Source organism: Lampris incognitus, chromosome 12 (assembly GCF_029633865.1).
Source record: "Lampris incognitus isolate fLamInc1 chromosome 12, fLamInc1.hap2, whole genome shotgun sequence".
NCBI classification, from domain to species: domain Eukaryota; kingdom Metazoa; phylum Chordata; class Actinopteri; order Lampriformes; family Lampridae; genus Lampris; species Lampris incognitus.
Window position 1 is genome coordinate 14,286,409 of NC_079222.1, and position 27,500 is coordinate 14,313,908.

Sequence of the window (27,500 nt, forward strand, 5' to 3'; positions counted from 1 at the left end):
CCCGAGGATAATTTGTAGCCTAATGTAGCCAAAGTGTGTAGTGGGGCGCGGCTACAACGCTTTATAGCGCCTGCTGCGTCCATCTGCTCCATAATATGAGACCCGAGCGATGCTGTTGCCTGGCAACATGCTGCCAGCTGGCGAAACTTTCACAACTTCTCAATTCAAACTCCTTGGGTATTTGCGAAAATAGAGACATTAAGATTAACATGTTTACTTGTGTACATCTGGCAGTCAGCTCAAATCGTTACTCCATATGAATTAGGCTGAATGATAATCTAGAAAGGGACGATATGAAGGATGTTTTTTGTTAGTTCAGAGCCAAATCCCAAATTGGAGAACCAGCATCGGAACGACTCGCTGACATATCACTTGTCCCACTGACCTCCTGTGCATTTAATTTGCTCGCGGGCTCTTTCCCTGACGGCGATTACACACGTGGGTCTCACTAATCTGACAGGCGGCACGTTTCGCTGATTTCTGTCATGAGCGCAGACGAGCCTGTTGCTGCTGTGCGCGAGCAGCAGATGTGTCCCAGCGCGGGGAACGCACCATGACAACGGGGCCGTAGAGACCGCAGATAGCGATAAGACGACGGAGGAAGCGAATTGCAAGGCCTGTCCCACCTGCTTTTTTTTTAAAATTTAATTTACATTTTTCCCCTGACCGGTCCTCTGGAGTTAAGAGTTGGCTGCTTTACCGGGCACCAGAAAATGTTGTGTTTTCCACCGGCGCCTTTTTTCAACCGTATGCAGAAAGTCACCTAAACTTCCGTCGGTGCATTTTGCAACTCCAGATGTGACCTGAACCAGTCAGTTCATCACAAAACATGAAGCGCGACACTCTTCACCGCCGAATATGGGCATTTGTCACAATGTCCGTGCTGACAGCTAATACCAGAGGTGAGACCCGGAGACAGGTTGTTTCTGTTTGTTCGTTTCTGTTCTCCCTCTGTGTGTGTGTGTGTGTGTGTGTGTGTGTGTGTGTGTGTGTGTGTGTGTGTGTGTGTGTGTGTGTGTGTGTGTGTGTGTGTGTGTGTGTGTGTGTGTGTGTGTGTGTGTGGACTTTTTTTTATTATTGGCATACTATTGTCCTACAGAAGCCGGTGGAAATTTGGATGATAACTTAGAAGTACCCTGAAAAGCGCTATAACTTTGTACAGGCCTATATATCTGGATAATGGCAAATGAGCAAAACTCTTGGACCCACGCACACTCGCTGAGGGGCCGGTACTCGCGTGCGCACTCACGCGCTTGTAAGGAAGGGGGTATACGCCAGTTTGCCCACTTGTCTTTGGTGGCCCCATTGAGTCTTACGACAGTTTAAATTGTATTTATAAGGTCCCGATGGCGCATTCACTCACCAGCTTCCGATCTAATTTAGAGTCTTTAAGGACCGAGGGCTGTGACAGTTGAAAGCAATGGGTGACGTTGTTTTTGTTATTGCTTATTTTGTGTCTGCTTCTGTCTAAGAGTTTTCAGTGCGCCCCCCCCCCCTGTTTTCTGTAGCGGGAATTAACTTTGGACTGCTCCAATCTCTCTCTCTCTCTCTCTCTCTCTCTCTCTCTCTCTCTCTCTCTCTCTCTCTCTCTCTCTCTCTCTCTCTCTCTCTCTCGCTCTCTCCCTCGCGCACGCGCTCACGCACGGGCATTTTGTACTTTTTCTTTGTCAGGTTCCCTCACTGACTACATTCACTCCCACGCCCTTAACACTAACCTTAACCATCAGAACTATATGCCTTACCTTAACCCTTACCCCAGCTTTATTCCAGCCCTAATCCTAACCCTAGAATAAACCCTTAAAATGTCTTCACTCTGACTGTTAAAAACTCCAATTGTTCCTCCTTGAGATAAAAGTACAACAACACACACACACACACACACACACACACACACACACACACACACACACACACACACACACACACACACACACACACACACACACACACACAATACCACCAGCCCCTTAACACACACAGACTCTCCCAGTGATATGATGAATTGAAACGCAAAATAACATGGCTTGCTAATATCTATCTATCTATCTATCTATCTATCTATCTATCTATCTATCTATCTATCTATCTATCTATCTATCTATCTATCTATCTATCTATCTATCTATCTATCTATCTATCTATCTATCTATCTATCTATCTATCTATCTATCTATCTATCTATCTATCTATCTATCTATCTATCTATGTAATGGCAGGCAGGCTGGGTTGTTCAGCGTGAGGTCTTCGAGGGTTCGTCACAGGTTGGCCAGTGGAAACTATTTAGGGGAAAATGTAACACAGGAATAAGAGAGCCTTGAAGTTTCACAACTTTTAATAAGTTATTTTTTTCCCTTTTTGTCAGAGATGAGCTGCGTTATAAACCCAGGAGGCTGAGCTGCCTCTCTCTTCTGATGAGGAAGCTACAGGAAGGCTACTGGTTTCCGGCGTGTGCTTGTGTGCCGCCGTGCTCACGCTTATGTGTGAGAGTCTGTAAGAGACCTCGTGTGTTCGTACGCATTTCTTGGTGTGTTTTTTGATTTTTTAATTTGCAATATGCTCTGTGTGTGTGTGTGTGTGTGCCTTTGAAACTTGATTTCCAGCTGTGTTTTTATGCTGGTCTAGGTGATAGGGGTTCAGACGCGGATATAATCCTGCGTGCTTGGTTTTAATGAATATGCACGGCAGCATTATCTTTTTACAGCTACCCAGTCATTGTTGAGCTGCCTATTGTGCAGCAGCAGAACAGCTGAGGTATGGCTAGCGTTCACTAAATGTTGGCAGTGCAAATATTTCCTTTGTTCATCAAAATTGGTCAAGTTGCTTCAGAGACAGTCAAAAATGTTGGCTTTTGGCACAGTGGCGCAGTGGTTAGCGCTGTCGCCTCACAGCAAGAAGGTCCTGGGTTCGAACCCCCGGGGTTGTCCAACCTTGGGGGGTCGGGGAGGGGAGGGGGGTCATCCCAGGTCGTCCTCTGTGTGGAGTTCGCATGTTCTCCCCGTGTCTGCGGTGGGTTTTCTCCGGGTGCTCCGGTTTCCCCCACCATCAAAAAGACATGCATGTTAGGGTTAATACTCCTGTCTGTGCCCCTGAGCAAGGCATGGCAGGATTAGCCGGAGTTGGTCCCCGGGTGCTGCACGGCGGCTGCCCACTGCTCCTAGCTACACAGCGAGGATGGGTTAAACGCAGAGCATAATTTCCCTACGGGGATCATTAAACTTTATATGAAAGTCAACATCAAAAACCAAAGTCAAATCCACAGTCAGGTTGCAGTTATATGTGCAGGCTGTTGGGTGGAAGTAGTATACGTGTTGCCTGGTTTAGTTTTGAATCTTTAAATAAGGTGCAAGATATTAGTAACCTTATTCCCCATTTCTGCAAGTGAGAGGTGTTGTCAGATCAACATTTGGACACGTGACATCTGCCATCATTTATTCAGTCTGATTCGTGTGGGAAATGTGGTCCAGTTTGGGGTCAGGGTTAGCCCAACATCAACTGATCAAATGGTGATCCGAGAACATTCCTCCTCTGCAGAGCCTTCATGAATTATGTTTTTACTTTTCCATGTTCTTTCTCGCCTGGCCCAGCCCCAGCATCGGTTTATAAATAACATCTTCAGAGAAGGGGGTTGTTTATCCACATATCTGGTCGTGTAATGTACAATAGTGAAAGTAACAGTCTCCTGAAAGAGTGTTTTTGTACAAATGTCCTCGTTGTTTAAGGAGATAATGTATATAAAGCTGGTTAGATTGCACATTATCCTGTGTGGCGTCTTCTGTAAGCTAAGTGTAGGTCTTTTCCACACTTTGGATGAATGTTGGGTAGTTTTTAGGCCGTGTTAGGATCCTCTTATTCCTCAGAGCAATGCTCATTCATGAGACTCGCACGAAACATGCTTTTATTCCCGAAAATTTACTCCAAAACTATGCAACACCATTGGGGATCGCCGGTTCGAATCCCCGTGTTACCTACGGGCTACGGCTTGCTCGGGCGTCCATGCGGACACGATTGGCCGTGTATGCGGGTGGGAAGCCGGATGTGGGTATGCCTTTCGCTGCACTAGCGCCTCCTCTGGTCGGTCGGGGAACAGGAGGGAATAGTGTGATCCTCCCACGCGCTACGCCCCCCTGGTGAAACTCCTCACTGTCAGGCGAAAGGAAGCGGCTGGTGAGTCCACGTGTATCAGAGGAGGCGTGTGGTAGTCTGCAGCCCTCCCTATCATCGGCAGGGGGGGGTGGTGGTTGTAAAGAGGTGAATGAATAACGGAGACGGAGACAGTATCGTAGGTGAGCACTCGAATAACGAGCCCCAGGTTTATTCCCAAAACACCTTGCAACATGTAACTAGTGCCCCCTAGCGGGGCTTCCAAAGATAACGCTAGCCAGCTATCACCACAGTGGTAGTTGGCCAAATGCTGGCCGAATGCAATTGGCGAGAAAAAAAAAGGGGGGGGGGGGACAAAAAAAAACAAACAAAAAAACCAAAACAAAACGGAACAAAAAACTGTGCAACATCTTCCACGTGACTCGTTATAAATAGGTTGAGGTGTGTCTCCCATATGGAGTTACAAATCAGACCAACATATTGTAAAATTGACGGTATAGAGAAGACATATGCCCCCCACATCCCACATGCATTTATTAACCAGCTTTTCTTGCTTCAAAACTTTTCGACAAGTTTTGCCTGCAAGGCAAAGCTTAAACTCCAATTAAGTTCCCTTTGGTGCAGAGGGTGGTGAACTACTCAGCTAAAGGTTAAGTCACCGGTGAAAGGAAATGGGCGCTGCCATCAACAGCATCTTGTGAAAATCTGCCGGTACTTTTTCACAGAAGTAGAAAGGAGGCTTTTTACCACTCAGGAATGGCATTTGTCATTTCTTGTATTAAATGTCAGAGTAGGATATTCAGAGAGCAAGTGGACCCCTATAATGCAAGCCAACTAAAGGACAAGAATAGCCGCGTAGACAGACAGCAAGAGGAGACATTTTAATGAAAATTAGTAAGTACAAAAAAAGAAAGAGCATAAGAAAGCAAATAGCAAATATGGAGTGACAAGCCAAAAAGAAAAACACGTCCTAATGTCAAGTAGCAAGAATAAACAGATCTCAATGCTACGTGCAACCCAAATATCCACTTGGTGTCATAGAAAGAAAAATGGGGGAAAAATGTAATAAGAAAAGTTTAGAGATGAATAAAACTGAAACAGTTAACACAGCTCTTCATCGTCCCCGCAGCTCTTGGAAGTCAGTCCTGTGTGCTTCTTCTTGAAGTGTGTAATGTTTGCACTGTGTTTGAGTTCCCTGCTCCAGCTTCACCCCACAGATTGAAATGCCCATGCTCTTCCACGTCGCTCTAACACGTGACTTCTTGAGGTTTGGTTTCCCTCTCACATCATCTTCCCCTTCTCTCTCTCTGGCAATACTTGCTGTATGTTACCTTGTAGTAGATTGTTTCTTGCTTTGAACATTATTTGGGCTGTGTTAAATTCTACTAAATCCCTGAACTTCATGGCGTTTGACTTTAGACATCGCTTGTTGGCGGTGTTCACGATATCCTGCATTATTAACCATCCTTATGGCTCTTTTTTAACGTTGATTTGGGAGGGGACGATGCACATCAATCAATATTCAGAACAAATGTAAATGTACCCGAGTTAGCTAAGAGGCTGGTTTCCATCGGCAGTCCCTTTGCCTGGTGTTGTTAGGCATCTGTGTTGTGTTGCTAAGGGACCACTCGAAGACACACGTCTGTTAGCATACGCTTCTTTTCTTCCACCACCCACGTCACACTCCTTCTCCCCTCTTACAGTCGCTTACATCCTATCTTGTCCTCTAGCTCCCATACTGTCCTTCAACTGCATCAACTCAAGACATCACAGCATCCTAGGACAATAAAATAGTAAACAATAATAAACAAATAAATAAACAAACAAACCAAAAAATAAATAAATAAACATACAACATAGTATACAATACAAGAAAAACAAGAGAAAACAAACAAGAAAATTTATACAGAATATGCAAATAATGTAGAGAGATAATAAAGATTATATATATATATATATATATAAAGCAGACATACAACACAGCTAATGTACAATACAGTTAAACAACATGTTAAAGGTGTGTACGAAGAGCACCAATGTTTATATTGTTGGTTGTTAATAAGCCATTTATTTATGTTACTCTTAAATGAACAATAGGATTTGGACTCTCTAATTGACTGTGGTACTGAGTGCCATTGATGTGATGCTCCAAAGGAGAAGACGGCCTGACTAAAGGCAGTTCTCTTGAGTGCTTTTTGCGGCATACATAATGGTTGTAGGTTGGTTTTGTAGGTGTTACCCCATACCTCCACACAGCAGATCAGATATGGTAAAACAAATGAACAATACAGAGTGTGCAATGATGTATGATCCAGAATATGTCTTGCTTTTCCCATGGCTGCGATGCTCCTTGCCAGCCGTGCTCGCCCATATGTTAGGTGAGGCTCCCAGCAGATTTTGTGGTCTAGTATCTCGTATGTATCTGGTATCTAGTATTTAAGGACAATTCGTTTTTATCAAACCACCCTTTTAATGTTTCCGGTTCTTCTGTGGTCACCTCTAAAAGCTGCTGTAAATTCCCACCAGAACAAAATATATTCGTGTCATCCGCAAATAAAACACATTTTTTTGACATCTTGCATGTATCACTTAGGTACAGAGGGAGGCAGTAGGAAAGAAGAACTGGCGCTTGCCCCCCTAGCTACACAGCTAGGATGGGTTAAATGTAAAGGATGAATTTCCCCACGGGGATTAAGTATAGCTTGATATAATCTTAATCTTAATCGGTTTTTATCTTTGTTTCTTACTCAAAATGTTGTGTTCGTGTCCTTATCTCTATGTTATGAGTAGTCAACCAAACCAGTTGCCAGTAAGCCCAAACCTGTCAGTAAAGTATTTCAAACTCTTTCCATTAGTTTATCAATTAAACTGTGAGGGGGCTTATTAATATAAGCAACAGACAGGAATTGCAGGAGTTTCTTCACAGTTTTCATTGGGTAGTCAAGTTGGTTTACCAACTTAAAGTGCCATAAATAGGGTGACAATAAAGCGTTTAGGGGTCATAGGCTGAAATGTAAAATCTTCAGTGTGCATTTTGTCAAGCTAAATAAAACCAAACCATACAGCATCTATCATCCATTCAATTCCTTTATATGTTAGTAATGATTTTGCTGTAGCATAAAAGTGCTATTTAAAAGCTATAATAAAACAAATTCAACTTTAAATTAGCATGTATTAGTTTTTTTTCTCTCTCGTGACTTTCCATGTACAATTACTGCAGTTCACCAAAGCAGCTAGCTAAGTAGTACCCAGAGCTAGTGTAGAATACTTAGTACCATACTTAGTACCAAGAGCATGACACCTGTCAGGGCAAATTTGAGGTGATACTATTAGAAAATAACTGCTGCATGTAGCACTAATCTTGCTGTGTGTTTTCTGCCCCTTCAGTTGCTGACAGCCAGAAAGTGATTGAAAACATTGGGACTTCCTCCTCCTCCTCACCAGTCTACCCTTCAGTGGGATTTCAGGTCCTCAATGTGGACCATTTGTTTCTGAGGCAGAGCAGCCAAGAGCAGACAGGGAACTCCAGCTTGAGGGTTCAGAAGCAGACATTTCTCATCACTGGACCTGGGGCTGGGCTCCTTCAGCCAGCCGTCAATGCCTCATACGGTCCTCTGAGTGTAGATGCCCCCATTGGTCCAGATCTGCTCCTCAGTGGTCGCAAGATTCTGCCAGTTATACTCGCCCGCCAGGTGCGTTCCTCATCTCCTGCAATTAAGATCCTCTTCCACATGCCCTCAGGTAGCGACATCACCGCCATGGGGCAAGGAAGGATAAAGTCTGATGAAGATGGAGAGAAAGGGGCTGAAACTAAGTCTAAGGAAGGAGCTCACTGTGTGACAGCGTACGCCTTCTGGGACACACGGGAGGTTCGTGGGGCATGCCTGGTTTCTCCTGGTGGTTTCTGTGTGGCTCAGGTTAAGCCAGAACCGGCCTGGTTTAGCCCAGCCAGCCGATCGAGCAGCTCTAGCAGGGAGACAGGAGGAGTAGGAGGAATAGCGGGCCCTAAGGGTAACCCTGTGGAGGTCTACTTCCAGAGCAAGAGGGACCAGACGGGTCAGTGCGTGCCTCAGGACAGCCTGCAGCGTGTTGGAATGGGAAGAGGAGGAGGTCCTGGGGAGTCCGGGACCCCTATGAGGAGAATTGGGAGCGTCAACCTGCTAAGAACTCCACCAGGTAACCCCACCTTCCTGCGGTTAAGGTTGGGTGGTGCTGTGGTGGTCCAGACCTCATCTAAACCTCTGAAGACAACAGACGTAGCCACCTTCTATGTCTTCCTATCCAGTGCATCTACCTTGGAGAACTTCGTTCTCAGGTAAGAAAACTCCATGGGTGTCAATACAGAATCCTGTAATGTAGAGGTTATCTGGATTTTATCTTTTTTTTTTTTGTTGCATGGAAATAAGGCTTGGGTGCAGGTTAGGCCAGTTTAATGCAGCACATGCCTTTAACACACAACCGAAGTTGAGGTACTTTGTCGCAAGGAATATTTGCCTTTGGTGTGTCAAAGGTTTTTGAAAATGTTCAACATTTGTCATTCTGGGCAACAGTTATACTATTAGAAATATTTCAAACGCATTCAGATGGGTGTTTCTGTATGCGCCAAGGCACTCTTGCTAATGGTTTTTGACGGGTATTGATGAATTGTTAATCCCACAGCCTGTATCTGCCCTGTGGCCATGGGGGAGATCTTCATGGAGGACACACTAATATTCGAGTGAACCAGTTCAGCCGTGTTGTTAGTATGCCATCCTTCCAGCATCCTTTGGCCTCTACTTTGTCACAGTTGAGAGTAGTGTTGAATGTGTCATTACCGGCAAACTTTAATAAAAATCATCTCAGCTCACCGACCATGGTAATTAATGACGACGCACGGATGAGAAGTTGTTCCAGTAGATAAATTTTAGAGATATTTCAATCGTCATTTAAGAACTAAGAGCAGAAGAAGAAGAAGAAGAAGGAGAAAAAAAGGAGACTTTAAAAATATGGACTCACCGTGATATATACCCGAGAGTCTCCGTGAAGGATAAGTTCCATGCATTTAAATGGATACTTAAGGCCACTTGAATAGTTATTGGGCGTGCCACCAAGGCCACGCAGCAGCATGCTCCAGAGGCGGCGTGACTCGTGCCGTCTCCCGGTTCCACCGGCTACCCAGATTACAGACATGTCACATCCCGTTTTACGGCGACTTCCGCCTTCCTGGGGAAGTTATGGAGGGCACTCTTCCGTAGACGGGGAAGTAATTGCAAAACGATTCGCCGGTCTTCGTATCGTACCATCCCATTAATGTTTGAACAAGTCCCCGCCCCCCCCCCCCCGGATATTAGACTTCATAAATAATGCATCTATTTATAACGGAGCGGGAAGACAAATAAACTTGAAACTTATTACAAAAGTAGCGCTGTCGTGCCAAAGCGCGCACACAGTTCAGTCTGCTTTCAGACTCGCCTCTCGCCGCCTCGGATGCCCGTCACAGAACCGGGGGAAATTGTTTTTTTTGTTGTTTTTTTTTTGGATTGGAAAGCTTCAGATCAGTACGGTGAGAAGACATCTCGGGGAGCAGTGTGATAACAGTCTTTATTCAATGAAATGGATTTTGTTTGAAATACATGAAAAACTGCCTTTATCCCTCGACGTGGTGGCGTCAGCGCAAACCTACCAGCCTCTGTGTTATCTGGTGCGTGTTGGCAGTTTTATATAAGCAGGTTACGCAGAGATGAATATGTAGGGTTGGTATTAACATTCATGTGACACAGCGGAACCTGAGGCAGTGTTATCTCCCATCTCCAATGGTATGCTTAAATTCCAGAGACATGCTAATTGTTCAAGTTCACTCCTACCTAAACGACCACGGGCGGTCAAATTGACGGCCGGTTTTTAAAGTCTATATTCTGTCAAGATAAATACCCAGTCGAGATATTAACGCATTACACATGTTAGTATGTCTGCCAAGAAACGACTGACAGCAACATTAACATTGTAACAACTTTAATACTATTTTTCAAACAATTTAAAATGGCCGCTGTCTACCGCCTGTAAATACTGCAACGCGTCGGTGGTAGTCATGGTGCGTCTGTAATGGCGTCTGTAACCAGACATGCTGGGGGACAAAACAATCAAAAATCAAGTTTAGACTATTTCTCTGCACGGGAGGACGCTGGTGTGTTTCTAGGACAGAGCGATGAACTTCGCGAAGGAAATGACGTGATCACCACACGTCACAAATACTGACATAACGCGCACGATCACGCGCAAATTACGAGCGGTCATTTTGACCGGTCATGGTCGTTTTAGGTAGATCTTAACATAAATATTTTTTTTCAGTGCAATTGATCTAAAACTAATTTAAATGCAAATATATGCAGTTTTAGGAGCATTCGGGAAGCGGCAGATCTCTATCTTTTTGTTCCACAGTTAATAAGCTTTGAAAATCCAAAATTGTCATAATGGCCGTCTTTGTTCGTTCTTAATACACACAGACACACACACATTCACGGACGCAACACATACCCATATTCACTGACCCGGATCTGCTGTTGGAGCTATTAAATATAAAAATAAAAATAAAAATGAACAGTGGGTTTGGCAGAATCACCAACCCTTTAACTCAAAATTCTGCTGTTGTTTTTACTTTTTTTTTTTTGGGAGGATTATGTCCTGTTCTGCCTGAACTTCCTCCAAATTAAGTGACCCCAGTGCTGAAGCCCCTCCGGCCAGGCCAGTGATTTCTGCCCTAGTGGTTCTGACCTACTGCCGTTGCCAGGATGAGATTTGGCGCGAGGAGCAGCCAGTGGGGGCTAACTCCAAGGAGCTTGGCTAAGCGATTGATTCTTCCTGGGAGAAATCTTTACTCCGCTCCGCTCCCGGGGCCCGAGATTGAGTCCTCTCCCACCGGGCCAGAACAGATAATCTGCGGCCCTGATTGAAAATGACTCGAGAGGTTAACCCTTTGGGACAGAGATGATCTGGGCTGACCGCCAGGATTTGCTGCATCTGTGAAACAGCGCATGCGTGTGCTTGTGCGTGTGCGTGTGTGTGCGTGTGTGTGTTACAACATTTGCATAATGGACAAACAATACCAAAAGCATATATTTTCTTTAATATTCCATTTACTCTCAATGCATGACAACTTCTTAGGGTAATTGCCACATGCCCACAATCAGATGTTAAACTTAGCAGTATTATATTTTTTCTATTTTTATTTTTTGTTATTATTATTATCATTATTATTACTGTCATCATCATCATCATCATCATCATTATTATTATTTATTATTATTATTATTACTATCATTATTATTATTACTATCATCATCATCATTATTATTATTTTATTTTCATTATTTATTTATTTTTCTGTATGACTGGCTTTCCAGTAAAATTAAAGTGGGGGAAATCAGCTGAAAGTAAAATGACAGACACTTGTACTTTTTGTACTTTAAATATTTAAATGAACATTGTTTTAACAAGGAATGGGTAGGCAATAATATTCTGAAGCGAGCAAATTTCGTTTATGAGTTTGAGAGAAGCTCACGTTGCAGCATGAGTACATGCATCACTATGGGAAGTGTAAAAGGGTCAACAGAACTACACCTTCACCATTTAACTGCCCCTTGTTGAAGCCATTAGTTTATTCCTGTTAAAGAATGCAAAGTTTGGTTTTATAATTTTTAACAAGAAAATGTGATGTCGCACGTGTTTGCAGCCATGGCAGGGGCCATAAAGGTGTGTAGAAACGAGCAGGCGATGTGCAGACTGTCATTGTGTGTAGTTGCATATAAAAAGCCAGTCACCTTCAGCCCATTCATCCTCCACATGACGTCATAAATACAGCAATCTGTGTGTGTAAATACAAACCCCACCCCACCACCCCAAGTTAATTTCAGTGAAATCAGTCATGAACATGATTTGTATCAGGGCAAATCAGGGTGCTCAAACAATTATATCTTTACTTTAATATCTTGTCTGTCAAATTAAAAAAAAAACCTCCACAAAAAGAAAAATTACGAAACAGATGTTGCAAAAAAAAGAAAATCTAACTATGGTAAAGAAACTGTACAGATGAAAAGGTGTGAGATATGGATACTGGTTAGACTATGGGACATGGCACTTCAACCATGCTTAAAGTAGCAATTAATAATATATGTATATTTACATATGTGCATATGTGTACATACATACATACATACATACATACATACATACATACATACATACATACATACATACATACATACATACATACACACATATACACACACACACACACACATACATACATACATACATACATACATACATACATACATACATACATACATAGTATATACACATACACATGCATACAAACATACAAACATCCATCCATCCATCCATCCATCCATACATACATACATACATACATACATACATACATACATACATACATACATACATACATACATACATACATACATACATACAAACCTACAAACCTACATACAAACCTACATACAAACCTACATACAAACCTACATACATACATACATACATACATACATACATACATACATACATACATACATACATACATACATACATACAAACCTACCTACCTACCTACCTACCTACCTACCTACCTACATACATACATACATGTATATCCTGAGGAAGGTATCTCCTCATCCTCATCCTCGGGTCCTCTACCAGAGGCATGGGAGTTTGAGGGTTCAGCTCAGTATCTTAGCTCTTCCCTAGGCTGCACCTCTTCTAAAGTGAGACCTCAGATCTGGCTCAGCCACCAAACCAACTTGGGGGGTCAAAGCTTATCTGTCCTTCCCAACCATACTTGGGACTATTTGGGCACTTATAGTTTATATACTGGGCGCGGATGTGCCTGCGCACAGTTCCTGCAATGCGCGCGCGTGTATACATATATATATATATATATATATATATATATATATATATATATATATATATAAAATTGAAATTGACACATAAAGAACTTTTTCTTATTTCAGTATATTCAACATATTTTTTAAAGCGACCAAACAATGCAAAGCAGGACATGGACAACCTATCCTGGACAAGTGATGCCATTCCATGATTCTCTTCATAATGATCTAAGAGAGTAACAACTGAATAAACCAGCTCCCTGTTTACATTTCATCCATCGTTTTTATCTATTCTGAAAACAGGATGTGAACCTTTAGTGTCCTGGAAAGCCCATCGCTGCCTCTGGCTGTGTGCGTTTGATCCGGAAACCTCTAATCGATCTCAGCAGGGTGATGATCCCGTTGCCAAATGGCGGTTCAACTGTTTGGCAGCACTTCTAGCTTTTCTTCTATGGACAAGCCATTATGTGTGTGTGTGTGTGTGTGTGTGTGTGTGTGTGTGTGTGTGTGTGTGTGTGTGTGTGTGTGTGTGTGTGTGTGTGTGTGTGTGTGTAGTAACCCTGTCCTTGACCCTGTCCCAGCTGCTATTGATCAGTCTGGCTTGATAACGGACCACTACCGGAAGTGTGTGTGAGGATGTGCTTGTTTGTGCATACAAACATTTTGCCCACACACATTCTTTATTTTATGGCGGCACGGTGGCCCAGTGGTTATTGCTGTTGCCTAGCAGCAAGAAGGTCCTGGGTTCGAACCCCAGGCCATCACAGGTCCTTTCTGTGTGGAGTTTGCATGTTTCCTCCGCGTGCTCCGGTTTCCTCTCGCCGTGAGGAAGACATGCGTGTTAGGGTTAATACGCCTGCCTGTGCCCCTGAGCAAGGTAATGGAAAGAAGAACTGGAGCTGGTACTGGGGCGCTGCTGCTGCCCACTGCTCCTATACAACAGGATGGGTTAGACCAGGGGTTCCCAAACTTTTCCATGCCAAGGCCTACCAAAATAGCATTAGCTTCTGGCTGGGGGCCCCCCTTTTTGCAAGATGTCTTTAAAAACCCATTGACAATACTACGACAAATGTTAAAAAGGAGAAAAAAAACTCCTGAATATATTTCCTTACTTTTATTAATGCAATAATAATGACATTTATACTTCAAATGTTAATCCTTCCATTATATTGAATATTTCTGTTTTCCATTATAAGCATCGTTTGTTATAAAATATATTGGATCGTAATATACATAATAATTCAATTTATTTTTCTTTTCTTTTTTTTTTTTTTTAGCATTTTCCCTCATCTTCCCTCCAATTTGCTGAGGCCCCCTTGGCGTCCCCCGGCGGCCCCCTACGGGGCCGCGGCCCCCACTTTGAAAACCACTGGGTTAGATGCAGAAGACAAATTCATTTTAAGAATACAATGACAGACAAGGTGTCTTTCATTCTTTCATTCAATCAATATATGGACTTGTTTGCTGACCCTGAAACACACTGTCGTTTGTGTTTACATGTTTGTGTCTATTTTGCTTTTCTGTGTTTGCTTTAATATGTTACATAGGGAGATATTCAAAACGGTCTTATAATTTTGTGGTCAGAGTAAAAAACGGGATTTCCTGTATGACAGTATATAGTAGCTTTTAACCTGTTTTTCTTCTGTTCTTATATTATCTGTTTAAACTGCCAAACACTTGGCAGGTGGAGAGAGAAGGCTTGATTCTTGTTGCGCAGGCTAAACAGGATGAAGGTTTAGTATTCAGTTAATGGAAGCAGATTTCTCTCTCCTTTATTTTTAATGTGGTTACACAATAGACAGCAAACAACAGTTAAGCGAAATTCAGCCAGTTTGAATACATGTTCCTACGTGCAAGCACACACACACGCACAGGCCGTGCGCGCGCACGCGCACGTGCAAGGGCGTCCGGGTAACGTAGCGGTCTATTCCGTTGCCTACCAACACGGGGATCGCCGGTTCGAATCCCCGCGTTACCTCCGGTTTGGTCGGGTGTCCCTGCAGACACAATTGGCCGTGTCTGCGGGTGGGAAGCCGGGTGTGGGTATGTGTCCTGCTCGCTGCACTAGCGCCTCCTCTGGTCGGTCGGGGCGCCTGTTCGGGGGGGGGGGGGCTGGGGGGAATCGCATGAACCTCCCACGCACTATGTCCCCCTGGCGAAACTCCTCACTGTCAGGTGAAAACAAGCAGCTGGTGACTCCATATGTATCGGAGGAGGCATGTGGTAGTCTGCAGCCCTCCCCGGCTTGGCAGAGGGGGGTGGAACAGCGACTGGGACGGCTCGGAAGAGTGGGGTAATTGGCCGGACACAACTGGGGAGAAAATGTTTCTGCGTGCAAACACACACACACTGATCTTACATAGCGCCTGTGATAGTCATTTCCCCCACATTGCGCCCCATTGCGCATGCTCCGGTCTCCTACATGTCCTTGCTGCGACTCCTAAAACTCAATGTTAGCTTGGACATGACTGACATTCTGCCTGGTTACTGGACGTGGATGAGCTGGGTTTATCACCACCTTAACATTATGCTTGCGTTTGCACAAGTGTGTGTTTTGAAGTTTGTGTGTGTGTGTGTGTGTGTGTGTGTGTGTGTGTGTGTGTGTATGTGTGTGTATGTGTGTGCGCGCGCGCATGGGCTCATGTGCTTGAACGTTTGCATGTTTGGAGTAACAAGGGGCCAAGTGGCACAGCTGGAATTCATCCATAGGGAGGACGGGAGATTATTAAGTCCTGAGGACATACTGGCCTGGTTAAGACATCCAAACATGTCTGCATGTGGAAGGCACCATCACTCATCAAACCTTTCCCCGAACTGAAGTAAAGCTCCTTGTCTCGTAGATAAATGCATACTGAATAACAAACTGTATAGATAAAAGTGATGGATACACTGACATCTAAAAAAATAAGAATAAAAAAATGAACACTTATAATGTTGATAGGGAAGAAAACACACAATCTTCTACACATACACACGACAGGTGCTTCTTCAGTCTGTTTACATGCACAATAATATGTGTGTGTCCAAATCGCACATGTGATGAGCTTGTGCCTGTGTTCCTAAGGCTAATGGAAATTCAATACCCCTGATAGCCCCTTGCTGGTAACACAACACCCTGATGTTGACTCATCGTGATAGGCACAAGCCCGAATGGACACACACAAACGGACACACACAAAACATACTCATGTGCACACACGCCGCGCGCGCGCACACACACACACATCTCATCAGCAGTCACTCGATTATGACTGTCCTCCTTTCAGGCCAATCTTTTGACAATTGACAATGAAAATGACAATCCATCTCCACCCATCTAGCTGGGCTATCAACTTAACCTGTAAAAGGCCATTTTGTCGCAGGACCAATCTCATCATCGGCAGGTTGAGTGTGACTGTCCCCCTTCTAGGACCTTATGGGTCTTCAGGTGGCATAGATGCCATTCTTATTTTGGGGCAACATGGGCAAGGGTGTCAAGAAGCAGTTGAGGGTGTGGTTTGGGCCTTTCTGGTAGCTTGCTCCTTTCTGAGTCTGTGCTTGTTTTCAGCAGCATGGTGGAGGTCATGGTTGTAGCGCCCAGCACCCTCTCGGACCGCCAGTCTCCAAGCCTCCCTGTTTTTCGTTGCTTGTTCCCAGGTGTTAAGGTTGATGCCACACCTCTTGAAGTGGGCCTTGATCTTATCTTTATACTGCTTCTTTTGCCCTCCTGGGGGCACTGTGTCCTGTCACGAGCTGAGAGTAAAGGACTTGTTTCGGGAGGTGAGAGTCAGACATGCGGAGGACACGGCCGGTCCATCTCAGCTGGTGTTGTGCGATGGTGGCAGTTATAGTAGGCATGTTGGTCCCCTCGAGGATGCTGCAGTTCTTGTGCTTATCCTCCCAGCTGATCTAGAGGATCTTCCTGAGGCAGCGCTGTTGGTATGCCTCGAGTGCCTTCAGGTGCTTGCTGTATGTGGTCCCGGTCTGACCAATACAGTAGAGTGGAAAGCAGTGCCAGAATTTTTGTTCTGGCCTGAAGGTCACAGTTTTAAAAACCCTTCTACTCAATCTTGAGAAGGCCCGGCTGGCACAGCTGAGATGATGGTGTATTTAAATGTCAGTGTTGGATTTGCAGAAGAGAAGGCTGCCAAGATATGGGAAGTGTTCTACGTTTTCGAGTCTGGTGTTGTCTACAGAGATGGATGTGGGCAGAGCAGTCATATTTCTATTGGGTGGGGTTTGGTAAAAGATATGGATCTTTTTGTGTTAATAGCCAGGCCAAGCTGCTTGTATGCCTTTGCAAAAGCATCAGTATGCTCAGTATGCCTGAGGACGGTTGAGACCCATGAGGTGGAGGATGGTGGCAATGAAGACAGAGAACAGGGTTGGGGCAATGACCTTGCCTTGTAATAGTTGTAGTACTCCGATATATCTGTCAGGGCAGCCTATTTGTTCCAGAAATAGCCAGAGGGCCTGGTGGTTTATGGACTCAAAAGCTTTGGTTAAGGCTATGAAGGTCATGTACAATGGTTGATTCTGTTCCTGGGCTTTTTCTTGGAGTTGGCGAGCGGTACAAATCATGTCCATGGCACCTCTGTTAGGACAGAAACCACTCTGGGATTCTGGCAGAATGCCTTCTGATATTGGGAGGAGTCTGTTGTCCAAGACCCTAGCCAGGGCTTTCCCTGTGGTGGAAAGAAGGGAAATGCCGCAGTAGTTTCCACACTCAGCTTTGTCCCCTTTCCTAAAGATAGAGACAACGAGTGTGTCCCTATGTTGCGCAGGGATTTCGCCTTTTTCCCAAAGAGGGCTGCAGACTTCCACATGCCTCCTCCGATACACGTGGAGTCGACAGCCGCTTCTTTTCACCTGACAGTGAGGAGATTCGCCAGGGGGACGCAGCGCATGGGAGGATCACACTATTCCCCCCACTTCCCCCTCCCCCCCGAACAGGCGCCCTGACCGACCAGAGGAGGTGCTTAGTGCAGCGACCAGGACACATACCCACATCTGTCTTCCCACCCGCAGACACATCCAATTGTGTCTGCAGGGCCGCCTACAGGATCCTCGTGTTGGTAGGCAACAGAATAGACCGCTACGAGACAGACTATATTTAGGGTACCTTTTCTAGCCCCCTCTCTAACTGGGGTGAGCAGTTGGATCCTGAATTGGGCTGCTCAGTCACGGGTGCAGCAGCCGAGAAGCCCCCCGCCTCAGTCCCAGGGCTTAGCGACTGATCTGTGCCAGGTTGTGGCTAGGGGCTGCCAGACTTCAATATCCTGCCCCTGTCACCTCCTACTGATCACCACCGGGCTTTGACCCAGGATGTATATGGGTTGACCCTTGCAGGACGCCTGTGCCTGACAGCCTTTTACGTGGAGAGGTTGGTGTGCCTGCACCCACCATATGGTCCTCGGCAGGGGGTGGCCAGAGTCCAATGGCATGGAGAAGCAACACCATTGGAGACCACCCTCTGTTGCAGCCTTCATCCACCTTCACTGGCATTGTGATCTGAAGACATCTTCTGCCAGTTCTGCCGTTGTTGAGGTCTTCGTTGGATCGTGCTTCATCTGGAACCTCCCCCTTGACCTGTATGCCTTGACCTGTCCAACTTGACCTGTCCGCCTTGACTGTCCACCTTGACCTGTCCACCTTGACCTGTCCGCCTTGACTGTCCACCTTGACCTGTCCGCCTTGACTGTCCACCTTGACCTGTCCACCTTGACCTGTCCGCCTTGACTGTCCACCTTGACCTGTCCGCCTTGACCTGTCCGCCTTGACTGTCCACCTTGACCTGTCCGCCTTGACTGTCCACCTTGACCTGCCCGCCTTGACTGTCCACCTTGACCTGTCCGCCTTGACTGTCCACCTTGACCTGCCCGCCTTGACTGTCCACCTTGACCTGTCCGCCTTGACCTGTCCACTTTGACCTGTCCACCTTGACTGTCCACCTTGATCTGTCCGCCTTGACCTGTCCGCCTTGACCTGTCTGCCTTGACCTGTCCACCTTGGGTGACCCAGCCAGGAGCAAAGCTCCGGGCAGCAGAGTTCTGGACATCATTAGTACATGCAAGCTTCTCCACCATGACAAGGTGGCAATCCAGGAGAAAACATACACACACACACACACACACACACACACACACACACACACACACACACACCACACACACACACACACACACACACACACACACACACACACACACACACACACACACAGTCTTTCTTCGGTCACCTTTTCAAACACCCACCTTCTCAACACATGAATCATACACACAAACAGGTAAGTAAAACACACTGCACACATGGATAAACACAAACCCTCTCAATATCTTCTAAAATATTGACGGTCAAAATAAGGAATTTCTTTCTTCTTTTGTGTTCCCCTTACCCAGCATAGGTGCTAAATGAATCTGCATGGATTATCACACTTAATGAATTATAGCACGCGGCAAAAATCAAACAAAAAAACAAAGCATTGGCTGGTATGATGTAGTGCGTGAGACACAGTTTACAGGAAAAACACAATAATTATGGTCATCTTTCTATTGTCTTCATTATATTTCCACCAACTCCCAACAGACCTGATGGAGTCAGCGCTGCGTCCCAGAAACTATGCCAATAGTATTAATCTGCAGTCTTACAATGCATATTGTATGCTAATGTTTTTGTGTGCACAGAAGTCCGCATATGTGTGTGTCTATATTTACCTGTGTGTGTGTGTGTGTGTGTGTGTGTGTGTGTGTGTGTGTGTGTGTGTGTGTGTGTGTGTGTGTGTGTGTGTGTGTGTGTGTGTTCTTGCAGGGCCACGGTGAAAAAGGGTCTTTGGTTCAATGCAGCTCGGCCAAGTGACTCTGCTCTCTGGGACACTGTGGTGGAGCCTGGCAGAGAAGCGTCTCCAAACACTGTTTCCATAAACTGCTGGAGAAAAGTGGCTGTCACTGCAAAGAGGTCAGTCCACTGCTGTGTGTACACACACACACACACACACACACACACACACACACACACACACACACACACACACACACACACACACACACACACACACACATATATATAGTCCCTACCGATGAGTGTTTCTTTCAACAAAGTTATATATATATATATATAGAGAGAGAGAGAGAGAGAGAGAGAGAGAGAGAGAGAGAGAGAGAGAGAGAGAGAGAGAGAGAGAGAGAGAGAGAGAGAGAGAGAGAGAGAGAGAGAGAGAGAGAGAGATCTAAAAGACTGTTGTGTGGAGTTCAAGGAGGAGGTAAGACAGGCACTGGGAGGTAGTGAAGAGGTGCCGGATGGCTGAGCAACCACTGCAGAAATAGTGAGGGAGACAGCTAGGAAGGTACTTGGTGTGTCATCTGGACAGAGGAAGGAAGACAAGGAGACTTGTTGGTGGAATAAAGGAGTAGAGCAAAGTATACAGAGGAAGAGGTTGGCAAAGAAGTTGTGAGATAGTCAGAGAGATGACGAAAGTAGTTGATGAGTTGTATGAGAGATTGGACACGAAGGAAGGAGAAAAGGACTTGTACTGATCAGCTAGACAGAGGGGCCAAGCTGGGAAGGATGTGCAGCAGGTTAGGGTGATCAAGGATGGAGACAGAAATATGCTGACAAGTGAGGAGAGTGTGTTGAGAAGGTGGAAGGAGTACTTTGAGGGGCTGATAAATGAAGAAAACGAGAGAGAGAGAAGGTTGGATGATGTGGGGACAGTGAGTCAGGAAGTGCGGTGGATTAGCAGGCAGGAAGTGAGGGCAGCTGTGAAGAGGATGAAGAGTGGAAAGGTGGTTTAAGAGAGATGGCAGTGGAGTTTTTAACGAGATTGTTTAACACAAGTGAGAGGATGCCTGGGGTATGGAGAAGAAGTATACTGGTACCGATTTTCAAGAATAAGGGCGATGTGCAGAGCTGTAGTAACTACAGAGGTATAAAGTTGATCAGCCTCAGCATGAAGATATGGAGCATGAAGATATGGGAAAGAGAAATAGAAGCTAGGTTACGAGGAGAGGGGATGATTAGCGAGCAGCAGTATGGTTTCATGCCACGAAAGAGCACCACAGATGTGATGTTTGCTTTGAGAATGTTGATTGAGAAGCATAGAGAAGGCCAGAAGGAGGTATAGTGTGTCTTTGTAGATTTAGAGAAAGCATATGACAGGGTGCTGAGAGAGGAGGTGTGGTATTGTATGAGGAAGTGGGGAGGTGCAGAGAAGAATGTAGGAGTGGTGCAGGATATGTATGAGGGCAGTGTGACAGTGGGGAGGTGTGCAGTTGGAATGACAGATGGGTTAAAGGTGGAGGTGGGATTACATCAAGGATCGACACTGAGCCATTTCTTGCTTGCAATGGTGATAAGCGAGATCAGGCAGGAGTCTCCGTGGACTATGATGTTTGCTGATGACATTGTGATTTGTAGTGAGAGTAGGGTGTAGGATGAGGAGAGCCTGGAGAGGTGGAGGTATGCACCGGAGAGAAGAGGAATGAAAGTCAGTAGGATCAAGATGGAATACACATGTGTGAACAAGAGGGAAGACAGCAGAATGGTGAGGATGCAAGGAGTAGATGTGATGAAGGTGTATGAGTTAAAATACTCAGGGTCAACTATTCAAAGTAATGGGTACTAAGGAAGAGAGGTGAAGAAGAGAGTGCAGGCAGGGTGAAGCGTATGAAGAAGAGCATCAGGTGTGATTTGTGACAGAAGAGTACCAGCAAAAGTTAAAGGGAAGGTTTACAAGATGGTTGTGAGACCAGCTATGTGGCACTGAAGAAAAGACAGGAGGCAGAGCAGGAGGTGGTAGAGTTGAAGATGCTAAAACTTTCTTTGGGAGTGATGAAGAAGGACAAAATTTGGATCAAGTATATTAGAGGCACAGCTCAGGTTGGACAGTTTGGTAACAAAGCAAGAGAGGCAAGATTGAGATGGTTTGGACGTGTGGAGGAGAGATGCTGGGTATAGTGGGAGAAGGATGCTGAATATGGAGCTGCCAGGGAAGAGGAGGGCTAAAGACAAGGTTTATGGATGTGGTGAGGGAGGACATGCAGGTGGCTGGTGTGACAGAGGAAGATGCAGAGGACAGGAAAAGATGGAAACGGGTGATCCACTGTAGCAACCTCTAACGGGAACGGCCAAAAATAGTAGTAGTAGTAGTAGTAGTAGTACACTATGCAGATGGCTCATCACACAAATATAGACCAAACAGATTGCTTCTTCCTCCTGGCTGGTCATGTGTTACACTGTTGCTTGTATTTTATGACATGGCATTGTGACCTAACACACAATTACCTCACTGGAAATGACTGATGAAAACGAGAATGTTGTGCTTTCAAATTGTAGCCCTTGGATAAACTTTTGGTTAAGCCAAACTAAAAACAAGCATCTAGCTATGTCATGGATTAACATATGTATCTACTTATTTAATTCTTTTTGGTTTTTTGGGGTTTTTTTGTTCATGTATTTGGATATTTCATTTTTTCTAAATTTTATTTAGACAGGACAGTGAAGAAAGGTGGAAATCATACCTGATACAGGCTTTCGGCCCTCGTTTTAACCAATACATAGTTGTTATTAACCAGATCACATAAACAGCTAGCTATATAGATAGCTAGATAGCTAGATAGCTAGAGAGATAGATAGCTAGATAGCTAGATAGATAGATAGATAGATAGATAGATAGATAGATAGATAGATAGATAGATAGATAGATAGATAGATAGATAGATAGATAGATAGATAGATAGATAGATAGATAGATAGATAGATAGATAGATAGATAGATAGATAGATAGATAGATAGATAGATAGATAGATAGATAGATATGAATATAGATAGATATTTGTGTGTACTGTAAGGGTATGTGTGCATGTGCATGTGTGTTTAAGGGTGATTTTTGTGTTGTGGGTAATCTTCGCTAACTTCTTGCCACCTCACTTTCACTCTGTGTAATTGTAAACACCTAATTAATGGCTATTATTGAAAATGTAACCCCGAGGTGTCCGGGTGGCGTGGTGGACTATTCCGTTGAATACCAACAGGGGGATCGGCAGTTCAAATCCCCGTGTTACCTCCGAATAGGTCGGGCGTCCCTACAGACACAATTGGCCGTGTCTGCGGGTGGGAAGCCGGATGTGGGTATGTGTCCTGGTCGCTGCACTAGCGCCTCCTCTGGTCGGTCAGGGCGCCTGTTGGGGGGAGGGGACTAGGGGAACTGGGCGGAATAGCGTGATCCTCCAACGCGGTACGTCCACCTGGTGAAACTCCTCACTGTCAGGTGAAAAGAAGCGGCTGGCGACTCCACGTGTATCGGAGGAGGCACGTGGTAGTCTGCAGCCCTTCCCGGATCGGCAGAGGGGGCGGAGCAGCGACCGGGACGGCTCGGAAGAGTGGGGTAATTGGTCGGATAGGGGACACAATGAAGGGGAAAAAAATAAAATTTGAGCCCAAGACTCCTGCTTGAAAGACCATATCTTATTTTGTTGTTTCCATAAACATTGCTATAAGTTTTGAGGGGCTGCTAGAAAAACATTTGTAAAACGTCATTCCTTCATCGGTATGTCTGGTACAAAACAAGATGAAGGATTGGAAAAAAACAACAAAAAAGAAAAACAAAACAATGTGAATCTATTTCCTTGTCTGCAGCCGCACAAGCAGGCTGAACGTGCGCGCCTGCGCGGGCGCGCGTGCGCCTGTCTACGCGATAACACCCTTGGTAATGAATTGCCCGTTGATATTTGCGATAAAAAACTTACGAGACCACTCAGGTATGTTTTATGTTCTCTATTTTCCAGGGCGTCAGTTTTAATAGATGTCACTGAAAACTGCGCGCCCGAGTCCCGGACCGCATATTAAAACCGGCTCCAGCTGTCAGCGGGCGCCCTAATGAAAGACCGCGGCGTTCCTCGCTGCGGGGTCAGGGACACGCTGCATGGCGGGCAGCTTAGCGCGGCTAATCGTGTTACTCCAGTACTCGGTCTTTATAGGTTACCCGGATCAGACAATACGCGTTTCAAATGTCAGCGCTGCCGTGGGTCCGGTTTCTTCTGAAGCAGAGCAGATCATGTGACTCAGCACTAGAAGGAAGTCATGCAGGTATCCGCTGTACTGTGCATTACACAGACATGTGGTTCCGGCCATGGGGAAGGGGACTGATTCCCAAGTGGTCGCTATGAACGATTCTTAAACCGGTTTGAAATCCGTTACACATCTATTGATTAAACATCTAGAGATCAGAAGTGCGGTGTCTTGGTTGTAGTGCTCAGGACCTTGTTGCTAGCTGAGAAATAAATGAATGAAGGGGGAGTCCGGGTGGCGTGGCGGTCTATTCCCTTGCCTACCAACACGGGGATCGCCGGTTCGAATCCCCGTGTTACCTCCGGCTTGGTCGGGCATCCCTACAGACGCAATTAGCCGTGTTTGCGGGTGGGAAACCGGGTGTGGGTATGTGTCCTGATCGCTACACTAGCGTCTCCTCTGGCCGATCAGGGTGCCTGTTCGAAGGGGAGGGGGGAACTGGGGAGAATGGCGTCATCCTTCCACGCGGTATGTCCCTCTGGTGAAACTCATCACTGTCAGGTGAAAAGTTGATTATTTAAAACAGCACTGAGTAATAAATAAATAAATAAATAAATAAATATATTCTGACATGATTACTTCCAAAACAACAGTGACTCATTATCATTTCCCTAATAGCTGCCCCGTGCAGTGTACCTGTTAGGTTGATTGCCCCAGTGCCTCCTGGAGCTGTTGGCATACATTAGAAGCCGCCTCTACCCGGCAACCCCCGCCCACACACGGACGTGCCACCCACCGCCCGCCCGACCCACTTACCCGTAATCACCCCATAATCACGGCAGCGTTATCCAGGCTTAGGCGCTCGCACGTTCAGCACGAGAGATTAGGAAGTAGAGATGTTGCAAGTCGAGTCTCTCGCGCAAAGCCGCCACCAGGAGACACACGCAAACACACGCAAACACACACGCACACACGCACACAAATACACGCACACACTCGAACCCATCGCTTTGAAATGATGATACGTCCATGGGTCTGTGGACAACGATCCCCCAAAAGCCCCTTTAATAGATGGATTTCCAGGAAATGGGAGAATTAACCCCTCCTGCTCTCCCTCTCCCTCTCTCTCTCTCTCTCTCTCTCTCTCTCTCTCTCTCTCTCTCTCTCTCTCTCTCTCTCTCTCTCTCTCTCTCTCTCTCTCTCTCTCCCTCTCTCGCTCCCTCCCTCTCTCTCTCCCTCTCTCTCTCTCTCTCTCGCTCTCTCCCTCTCTCCCTCTCTCTCTCTCCCTCTCTCTCTTTCTCCCTATGTCTCTCGCTCCCTCCCTCTCTCTCTCTCTCTCTCTCTCTCTCTCTCTCTCTCTCTCTCTCTCTCTCTCTCTCTCTCTCTCTCTCTCCTCCCTACTCCCCCCCCCTCTCTCTCCCTCTCTCTCTCTGAGTGGGAGAGTGGGGGGTCAACAGGTCCAGTGAACCATATGGAATCCATCTCAATCCGTCTCATTTAGAGACATCACTGGGTTCAGATCTCGGGACGGTCTGTGGTGTCTGGATCAGGACCCTACGGCCTTGGTTTCACGAGGCCTCACAGCAAACTCCAATTTGTGTGCGTTATGAAACTCAGTAGAAACAAACAATCATCTGGTTGTATTACTTAAAAAAACCCAATTTACTCTGGTTTCAACAAGTCTTCTTCTAACTCGCAGCCTGCAGAGCATCAGATATGCTATATTCCAGACAGAGGGAGAGAAATGAATCATATGCTGGCAGTACTTCAATACATCTTTTGATAACGATAAACATAACATTGTTGTTTATATTTTCTGCCCTGGGGCAGTTTATTTATTTATTTATTTCATAAAGTTGTCTTGTGAAGTTTTTAATTGCTTTTCTTATAGCCAATTAATTGTCTTCGTCTGTAATTAATAGAATATCTGTTCTCTGCACTTTAAGATCCTTTTTTTTAAACACACAACATAAAGCCTGGTAGCTGGTGACCCAGTAACCTGCTCATGTGTGAATCCCTCATTATTCACTGACCTTGGGGCGGTTTCGCTTTTCCACCTTTTCTCCATAAAACTCTGTCAGGAAACTTGATAGCAATTTAGGAGTTGAGGAAAAAGTTCAAGAAAGAAGTGAAAAAAAAATTTCTTTTTTAAAATTGCCCCTTAATTGTACATGGCCAATTACCCCACTCTTCCTCGCCATCCCGGTCTCCATTCCACCCCCTCTGCCGATCCGGGGAGGGCTGCAGACTACCACATGCCTCCTCCGATACACGTGGAGTCGCCAGCCGCTGCTTTTCACCTGACAGTGAGGAGTTTCGCCAGGGGCACGTAGCACGTGGGAGGGTCACGCTATTCACCCCCCCCCGCCCCGAACGGACCCACATCCGGCTTCCCACCCGCAGACACGGCCGTTTGTGTCTGTAGGGACGCCCAACCAAGCCGCAGGTAACACGGGGATTCGAACTGGCGATCCCCGTGTTGGTAGGCAATGGAATAGACCGATGCATCAACCGGACGCCCTAAAATCACCATTTTTAATCCCTATCAGGCTGAACTAAATGAACAGCATGTGGACCATTTAAGCCTCCTGATTGTCGTCCAAAGATGTGTTCTGTTACTACCAGTTGGCATCTTATGATATAAAATATAATGCATGCAATACGTTATGAATAAATCAATAAGTTATGAATGAATGAATGCATGCATGAACGAATGAATGAATGCATGAATGGATGAATGAATGAATAAGTTATACAAATCTCTATTTGGAAATGGGGAAGTGTGGTCCATCAGGCCCAAAGTCAGAAAAAAAGGAGAATACTGAGAATTAGCTTAGTCACTAATTTGGTTTTAACATCAGCCACTTCAAGCTAGAACAAGACTGGTCTTAAAAAAAAGAAAGATAATATACCTGCTCTATTTTGAGCCATTGTTGACAGTCGGCTGGGCCAGTTGCATGATAATATCCAGTTGTAACTTTTGCATCTTTTTTCCTGTTTGTTGTCTGCAACACATATAACATGCATGTCATGCTGCGTCTTCACAGCTGGTTTTTGTTTTTGTTCTCCGAAATACTGAAGTGTATTTTTCCTCATCTGTCTTCGCTGTGGAGTGTCGCCTAATGTTAATCTGTCCTTACAGGGAAGAGCTAAAAGTTCCATCACGCCGGCGTTGTCGCACACTACAGCAACACGTTTGACTGTCCCACAGGTTTACCATCCTCTGTTCTCCACTTTTCTCCACAGGGGCCTGCTGGAGGTCCTGCAGCTGGACTTCGTGCCCAAGGACGTTTCGGAGCGAGCCGAGAGTCACGTCATCACTTGGCGCCTGGAGCTGCCGGGAAACGTCAAAGATGTTGGCGTGATGAGGATCTACACCACCCAAAAAGACTACGTGGGTCTTGCCCCTCTGATCATGGTGAGAGCCTTTCGTTTTCATGCTGTGAGTCCTGTGTGTTGGTGGGGGGGGGGTGACTACACAGAAAGGTTGCATGCTCGTGCGTGCGTGTAAATATGATTCATAGTTCATAAACTTC

General features: G+C 45.5%; 1 protein-coding gene across 1 annotated transcript in view; it reads left to right on the forward strand.

The window, feature by feature from the left end:
• The first annotated feature begins 874 nt into the window (after positions 1-874).
• The window catches only part of si:dkey-1d7.3 (transmembrane protein 132C), a 53,674-nt gene continuing 27,048 nt past the window's right edge, over positions 875-27,500 (forward strand). Inside the window, exons 1-4 of the mRNA XM_056291211.1 lie at positions 875-902; positions 7,489-8,416; positions 19,767-19,913; positions 27,211-27,382. Coding sequence (XP_056147186.1) covers positions 875-902; positions 7,489-8,416; positions 19,767-19,913; positions 27,211-27,382 — 1,275 coding nt within the window. The remainder of the gene's footprint in view (positions 903-7,488; positions 8,417-19,766; positions 19,914-27,210; positions 27,383-27,500) is intronic.